The sequence below is a fragment of the Phoenix dactylifera genome, unplaced genomic scaffold (genome assembly GCF_009389715.1).
Source record: "Phoenix dactylifera cultivar Barhee BC4 unplaced genomic scaffold, palm_55x_up_171113_PBpolish2nd_filt_p 000846F, whole genome shotgun sequence".
Classification (NCBI taxonomy): Eukaryota; Viridiplantae; Streptophyta; class Magnoliopsida; order Arecales; family Arecaceae; genus Phoenix; species Phoenix dactylifera.
The window spans coordinates 90,787-99,027 of NW_024068210.1; the positions used below are offsets into that span (position 1 = coordinate 90,787).

General features: G+C 36.9%; 1 protein-coding gene across 3 annotated transcripts; it reads right to left on the reverse strand.

Moving 5' to 3' along the window:
- Positions 1-363: 363 nt before the first annotated feature.
- Positions 364-7,975, reverse strand: LOC103698205. Of its 3 annotated transcripts, XM_026801530.2 has the most exons (8): positions 7,631-7,975; positions 7,159-7,270; positions 5,314-5,386; positions 5,045-5,204; positions 3,912-4,060; positions 3,516-3,667; positions 1,485-1,599; positions 364-1,248 (listed from the first exon to the last, which is right to left on the reverse strand). In XM_026801530.2, the coding sequence occupies exons 2-8, from the start codon at positions 7,197-7,199 to the stop codon at positions 1,108-1,110; spliced, it is 831 nt and encodes a 276-aa protein (XP_026657331.1). In that variant the 5' UTR covers positions 7,200-7,270; positions 7,631-7,975; the 3' UTR covers positions 364-1,107. The 3 variants fall into 3 exon arrangements, with proteins under 3 accessions (XP_026657331.1, XP_008778416.1, XP_008778417.1); XM_008780194.3 differs by lacking the exon at positions 5,314-5,386; XM_008780195.3 differs by lacking the exon at positions 5,314-5,386 and having other exon boundaries at positions 7,159-7,287.
- Positions 7,976-8,241: the final 266 nt, after the last annotated feature.

Sequence of the window (8,241 nt, forward strand, 5' to 3'; positions counted from 1 at the left end):
GTGCTTGGACTTTATTTTAAATAAATTCGTTTTATCCTACCAAAAAATATAAATAAATTATTTTTGTCCCTCCATTCATCCAAGTGATCAATAAATCCTCCTTATTAGCCATTTTTCGATCAAGAAGCGACCCATGTCGTCCGATCAGCATGCCATTTTTGTTCCAGCACTGTTTAACAAACATACTTAATCAACCACCTCCCAAGAAGAACACTTATTTTGAAACAATTTCTCAACTGATGGACTTGATTTGCTTCTAATATCACTTCAATTAGCACCATCAAAACAACATTCTTAGGTTATAACAGATCAGTGGATCAGACAGCCCAATGGCCACAACATCATTTACTCAAAAGTACATGATTAACTGGTTGACCTCGATGATACTTAACTATTAATTGTGCAGTCTAACAATAATTTGGAACACATCATGGGTCTTCATTCTCTCCTGTCGAAATAGAATACAGTGTGCCACAAAAGACTTTAGAAGGGAAAAACACAGTACACACTTGCTCAACAGCAGTCAACTGAAAAAATGAATCAATATGTCATAATAATTTCATCCATGAGTTTCTGTTTGCTCACAGAAACTCTGGGAAGATGAATCACCCAATGGTGAATCAAAAGAAAAAAGAATCTAAGTGCAGTGATTTCTGAAGAATTTATCTAAACATGAACCCTCTTAAGAATTTCAGGGTACTGTATTTAAGGGAAACTGCTCAATATATAGGAGGGTTAGAGGTGTGCTACTGAAACTAAGACACTAAAAATCAATTTCTAAAATTAGAGTGACTGAAGAGGGGAGCCAACAGGGTCAAAGAAGCTACAAAAAATTCAAAGATTGCAAGGTTAATGGACATGTTGGAGGTAAATGGTCCACATCCAACTCTCCATAAGGGAATGGATTCTCTGAAATATATGGTAAAATGTTTTTTTAACTGCGAGTATTGGGGACAAGGAGAAATGGTATAGCATATTGAGGTATACTTGGAGCGAAGACGACAAAAACTGAGGAATATTGGGGTGGAAGGCTTGGGAGGAAAGACTGGGGAGCCAACTCCATGGCATTGCCAGGATATGGTTGAGGTAGTAGGTCACTGGTGCATCTCAAGATGGGACTATGTTGGAATCTTTGATGATTTCGTACATCGAAATGATGTTCTCGATGGTTAACAATATAATGACTCCCCATTCCAAGAGATCAGATCTTCTGTTCTGAAGGACTTCTTGAAGAAAATGGATGTTGTGCTGCAAAGACAAAAGCAGGCGCAATAATTAGCTTATTCCACAAACTGATGCAAATACAGTTTTTTAGCTGGTTAAGTAAACGATGGACTTGCTAAACACAGTAAAGAGGTCAGCAGAATGTATTTTTTGGTATCCAAAGCTTGGCCAAGCTCCAGCTAGCTGGCAAGTTTTTTTGAAGGTTGGAGCTAACCTAACAAAGATTACTAGAAACAGATAAGAAACGAAGGAAAAATTACCTCTACAAATTTCAGTTTGAAATCAAGGTTTCCAAAGCGTTGTGTCAGTTCATACTCTTCTCGGAGATACTCCAAAATCTGGGCATAGTTTGCATTTTTCCAAGCAATCTCAGACCTAATCACAGAAGAAAGAAGAAAGAATGACGATTATTTGATAACCAGTATCTATTTCATAATACTGGAGCAATTGCAATAACAGCGTGATGGGTAAGACAACAGTGTTAGCATATTAGATTGGTTGAAGCATACCTATTTAAATGCTCGTGATAACATAAAGAGCTCAATTTGAATCATTCAACAAAATTATGATTAAAACTTTTAACAAGTAATTAAGAAATTGAGCAATACTATGATCATTGCTTAGATAGTTCTTCACGAGGGTAGCCAAGGCATAAGTAGATCTTTCATTTGATTGTCAGTTTCAAGTTCCCAAACACAACTGGACATACCTTATTCTCAAGGAATGGTTCCTGTTTATGAACATTTCTCCCAATTTATAAGGAATGTTGCCGTTGTTGTTTTCTTAAAAATTTTTTTTATAAAGTTGATTACTATAAAAATAGACAAAAAAAGTTTATATCAATGGCTACATCATGCTTGCAAACAAGTGCTACTTTCCAATATTATACATACAAGCAAACAAGCACTACATCCTAAGTCCATACCCTAAGGGGAGGGGGGGGGGGGGGGGGGGGGGGGTAGGGGGGTTGGTTAGGGGTGATGGCCCCGAGACCAAAGGGGACGTGGGTGGAAGCGATAAAATCACCGTGTTTGGTTGTGCCCCAGTGATCCTACGTGGCAGTGATCCTAAATCATCTCCACTCCTAAAATCGCTGCCCAATACATTGATCTTAAACCCATCTTTGAGAATGTGTTTCCAAGATGACCCTAGGGTAGTGATCTTGGGCTGAAAGTTGGGAACAAAAATGCCTCTCAATCTAGCAAGAAAAATTGATATATCAATATACCATTAATATATTATATCAATATTATATATATATTATATTATACTGATATTAAATATATAGTATTCATGATATATATTGCATTATAATATATTACTAATCATATTATTTTTCAATTATATTTTTATAATTATAATTGAAATATATTATTGTACTTTGTATTTATATTATGAGATTATCTAACATATTCTTCTATTTGCCTTATTTTCCCAATCAAAATAAATATTAGCATTAAAATAATAATATAATATAAGTATAAATAAAAAAATTATTTCTATAGTAACAATTAATATTTTTTATAGGATTAATAATTTTGCTATCAAAATTATAACTGGTTTGTCTAAACAATTCTACACATAAATTGTATGGACCTATTGCTAACCATTCATGTGTGATTTCCTATGATTTATAGAATTTTATTTAGTAGTTGCAAAATATATGGAATATATCAATAGTAGCTTTCGAATTATATGGTCAAGGATCTTGGATTTCCATGGCATACCAAACAGGTTACTTGTGGATAACCAAGGATCTTTAATCACTGGAATATAGCATACCATATCTCGTAAGCTTAGATCATCGAGGACTAGACTACTCCGGGATAAGGATCACTAGTGATCTAAGATCACTATAGTGATCCCATTTGGATAACCAAATAGCTATGCAAGGACCGTCAGGGAAAAACAGAATGATACGAGATGAAGCTGTTTGAAGAGGCTTTACAAGGCTATTTAGTTCTGGAATGAACCTTCAATAGATAAATATGAAGAAAGAAGCTGATTAATGTAACTTCAAATAAGCTGGATAGGACTTGGTAAACATTTGCATAAAATATAGGTAACATACACCTACAAGCCACAGAGTTAATGTTGTTATGTTGGAGATCTGCCATGCCGCTGACACCCACTCTAGTGGTGGATATATGTTAGGTATACTCCAGTCAAACTTGGTATTGGAATTATTATGTTATCGTATCTCCTCTCTACAAGAAGTTGAGTCATTTCAATTTTTTAATATCGAATTTCAATGTTATATCACAGTTCCTTGGAAAATGGTGCATACTTACCTATCAAAAAGCCCTAGCTTTATAATCACATCAGCTAGACTTGAGTTTGTCTTCCCAACAAGTTGAAATAGCTTCTTCCTTTTCATGGTAAAAGTTCCAGTCTTTTCCATATCACGATTTATATCTGTGAATTCCTCAACCATATCATCAACCTATTGAAAGAAAAGAAAAGGAAGTAACATCATGATATGCATTTACTCAAGGTTCATCTCTCACCCTCGACATGTTTACTATCACCTTTTGTCACTCAGAGCTTTCTTTCTTCCCTCTCAAGCAAAATATATTTAGATGAAAATATCGCATATTGAATTTATGTGAACCAATTACATTAAGCTCCAAAAGTTTGCAGTAAAAAATGCAGGATACACGATAAGGGGTTTGGTAATTGATGAGTACCTGTCGTATATAATGATCAAGCGCAATGCTTTGGCCAAGTACACTTCCAATTATGCGTATCCCATCAATATCCAAACTTTTAAGAACTATATAGTCAAGTCCTCCTTTCATCCATGTATCAAGTAATGGCTTTTCAACTACAGCATAATCTAAGAATGCAGGATAGGTGAGTGAAAAACTTATTATACAGTTAGGTACTTCAAATATTTTTATAGATGTAAATCTAGATATTAACATACATCATTCCATTAGGTGTAGAAGATTAATGTTACATCAACCAAAAGATGACCATTGCATAGCCTAAAGTACAAGCAACAAATGAGTAGGGAAAAGGTATAAGCAACTTTAAAACCAAAAACATGTATCAATTGCAAAATTCTGAAGGACATAATATCTTTGAAAGGACACCCTACTGTTGTAAATGAAGCAATTTGATAAAGTTTCAAATCAAAGGTCGCTCGTGCAATTTTGTATACTTCCAAGATTCTTCATTGATGTCTTTAACTATTCCATTCCATTCAATAATTTGATGATCCTAGTCTCATTCATCTAGCTGAATTGATAAATTAACAAGCACTCTAAATTTGCCTTTTCAGTTTCTGTACTTTCACCAACTATCCTATTCCTATGTGGTCTGAAAGCATGCCTCTCCATCCTTAATTAAGATACCTTGACTTCTACCAACCAAACTGGTTTAGTGCAATGTTTCAACCCTACATATGGATTTCTTGCCAACTCCATGCTCCTAGAATTGCCATCAATTAACATATTTGGAAGTAAGCTAATGTAAGTGTTCATTATCTCCGACTTTAAACTCATCGAATGTTTACTATTTTCATTCTTCTCCCATATTGTTGAGAGCCCCAAGCACCACATGTTATTGTCTATTAAAAATAAGCATTGTTTTAGGAATTTTTACACCTTACCAAAAAGGAAAATACAAAATAAGAAAAGAAAAAATAAATTACGAAGCACAACGGCAAATATGCATGGCCCAAACAAGCTCCACAACACAGAAAAGGCAGCTCAAATAATTATTAATCCAGGTCACGATAGTCAAGGAACCTGTACAACAGTCATGAAAAGAAAAAGGACAGATCAATCAATTTCCTTTCAAAATGTTTAATGATTACCATCCTTTCTCATCTCTGGGAGCAAACCAGAAGCATGTTTCCGAATTAAATCTAGGAATGGTTCAGCTTCATGATCTGCAATGTTGAACAAAACAGCAGAACCATACTGGAATACAACCATGTAGCGGTAGCAATGTCCATTCTCCTTGACTCCGATGTCCTAGAATCAAACAAATGTTATAAGGACAGACAAATGTTACAAAGACAGCTACTAAATTATACAATGGAAAAAGGAAAAAGAAAAGAACAAGAAAGCTGCTAATTCTTACATCTATACATTGTGCTTCATAACATTGATAATAATCTAATATGCAGGCCTCAAATTCTCTCAGAATTTTTTTCCTGGGTATGTGTGCATAGATCATCCAAATGAATACATTTTATCAGGATAAATTAGATAAGATTATAATAATTCAAGTGAAAGAAATAGATCCTCAAATTCATATTTCAATACATTCAATATTTCATCCAAACAAAATTAACCTGGTTTGAAATTTCAAAACCGTACAACACCATATGAAAGGTGTCATGTAAGCTGTCCATATGATTACAATATCCCATTCTAGCTGCACTGACAGCAAAACTCATTGTTGTCTTGGTTTCAATGTTCAAAAGTATATATCATGCAACTAACAACACTTCAGAGGGAAGGAAAAAAGAATAAAAGAGCTCTCCTTACGTTATCAGCCCCAGCAATCACAAAAATATCTGGTAAATGATAAATAGCCCTAGAACAGAACATGCAAGACTTAAATTAGCCTCACCAATGACAAGCTAAGTAGTCCTTTGGTACTAACAAAAGCTTGGAACAAAGCAGAAGATGTGCTGCTCTAGAGAGCTCTTGGGTGGATATATTAGTAGCCTAATTAAAAGAAAATACAAAGAGAAAGATTGAGTTAAATTCCACCTATCTAGAATAAGGAGATAATCAAACAAAATACATCAATTTGCTGTATCCTAGATAATCACATACCGATTTAACACAATTCTGTTGGGAGATTTCTTGATCTCTTCCATCCTTTATTTTCATTGATGACGTTTTTACTTTTTTGTCTAATTTATCAACTCCAAAAGCACTAATTCTCTTGTTTTGACCCTTTTTGGTTGAAATGACTGAATCAAGAGAAAACAACCAAAAAATTTTTGTTCTTTAGCTGGGTTTGGAATGTGCTCCAAAACTGAAAATGTAGATTTTCCTGTCAGATATAATTCCCCATGGTCTATCTTGGTTAGGGCTGTTAACGAGCCGAGCCGAGCCCGAGCTTGGGAAAGCTCGGCTCGGCTCGTTTCACAGAAGCTCGGGCTCGGGCTCGGGCTCGGGCTCGGTAACGAGCTCTATATTGGGCTCGAGCTCGGGCTTGCTTGGCAAAGCAAAAGCTCGAGCTTGAGCTCGTAAAGCTCGTTTCAATTACGAGCTCCAGAACGAGCCCGAGCTCGGGCTCGTAATCGGGCTCGATAACAAGCTATTTTTCTCTATATGGTCAGATTTTTATGAATTATGGTGCTGAAATAAGATTTTTCAGTGGGAGACTAGAGCTCGTTTGGGCTCGTGAGCTGCTCGGGCTCGAGCTCGGGCTCGGGCTCGGGTGTAAACGAGCCTCATATTGGGCTCGGGCTCGGGCTCGTTTGACTAACGAGCCGAGCCCGAGCCGAGCTTTTACCGAGCCGAGCCCGAGCCAAGCCCGAGCAGCTCGGCTCATTAACAGCCCTAATCTTGGTTGATCTATTCCCCAATCCAATAGAAAAAGGATCATATTTCTTGTAAATAGCAACAATAACATGTCCCATGTTCACTTCAAATTAAGGGAATCAACATGTACAGAGGCAATATTTCAAGCATTCTGAAACTCTACTGGAACAAAATCATGATATTTTCTTCCAAACTATATAGCATAGAAGTATGTAATATCAGTAGTTCACCATTGATCTCTAGAGTGACCAAAATAAGCAGCATAAACTATTCCAGATTTTGTCTAATAACTACATAAAAAAATTGTGCAATATATGTTAACAAATATCACAAAACCATTGATCAAAGGAAGGGCTTCCTCAAACACAGTGATCATGAGGCTAAACAAGATACCAATAAAACAGATTAACTTAAACTAGATTACCGTAATTTCTGGAGGGAAATCAGAGTAGCGGAGGGCAACATAATTTGACGAACGAGAAGCGGGCGGAATCACACTGCACGCATTGTCGGTCTGCATGCTCTTCAAATTAATACTGCCAAAACATTCAATCTGAGAAGCCTTAAATTTCAAAAAGCAAACCCAACAAAAGATGAAGCCATGTGGGGAGAAATAGCTCTAGAAAAGAAGCCAAACAACTTCTGTACAGTTTCATACACCATAAAGCTAGGAAATTTTATTCAATGTTATCAGAAACAACTACAACTCAATCAAAAATTATCCAAAAAACAACCGCAAAAGTGAAAAGATAAAATCCAAGTCCTTTCTATTCGAACTTTTTAAAAGAAGAAAAATTATAATCAACTAACCATACGATAAAACACAAGAAAACATCCAACGCAATGAACTTGAATGAATTAAATTAGAATAAAACGAAAACACAGAGAAAGGATACCTAGTACAGAGGAAGTAGGCCTTAACAGGTATGTATCTGACCACGTCCTCCTCGTCCCCAGACTCCAACGCACTCATATGGCTACAAACCTGATGCCCACCAACAAAACCACACTCATACGCACCAGAGATGGCTGGATTCGACGAGAAGAACCTCAAAAGAGATGAGAGAGGGCAACTGTTCTTAGGGAGAAGTGGAGAGAGAGGAGGAGATGGGAGAAGGGATTGGTGCGGCGGAGAAAGGGGAGACCTTGGCGTCGCCATTAGGCGCCGGAGTTGAGACCAAGCACCCAGCCTCCCCATTAGTCTCTCGCTCCTTCTTTCCCCTCCTGCTCCTTTCCCTACCTTCGGCTAGCAAAACGGAACCGTAATTCTTAGCCACAAGTCAATGTGGGTCCCTGGAATAGAAACATGCCGATGGGCCACGTCGGATGGGTTCATATCTGGTTCTTGTTTTCGACTTCTAGAAGAAGATGGTTTTCCTAAGCCCTGGCCCTGGGGTATTGGTTTAAAAAGTCACGTGTGTTGCACGTGACATATTTGTGGGATCCCTGAGAAGCTCTAAAGTCTAAATAGATGGGTTCGTGGCGGAGACTTCGCCGGAGCTGTCTG

Excerpts from the sequence above, each read along its gene's own strand:
- LOC103698205 (XM_008780194.3), bottom strand. The coding sequence starts at position 7,932 with ATGGGGAGGCTGGGTGCTTGGTCTCAACTCCGGCGCCTAATGGCGACG. Across the intron at positions 5,205-7,158 it reads ATTTCCCTCCAGAAATTACG|GACATCGGAGTCAAGGAGAA; the intron begins GTAATCTAGTTT and ends GTTTGATTCTAG. Across the intron at positions 3,668-3,911 it reads TTGATCATTATATACGACAG|GTTGATGATATGGTTGAGGA; the intron begins GTACTCATCAAT and ends TTCTTTCAATAG.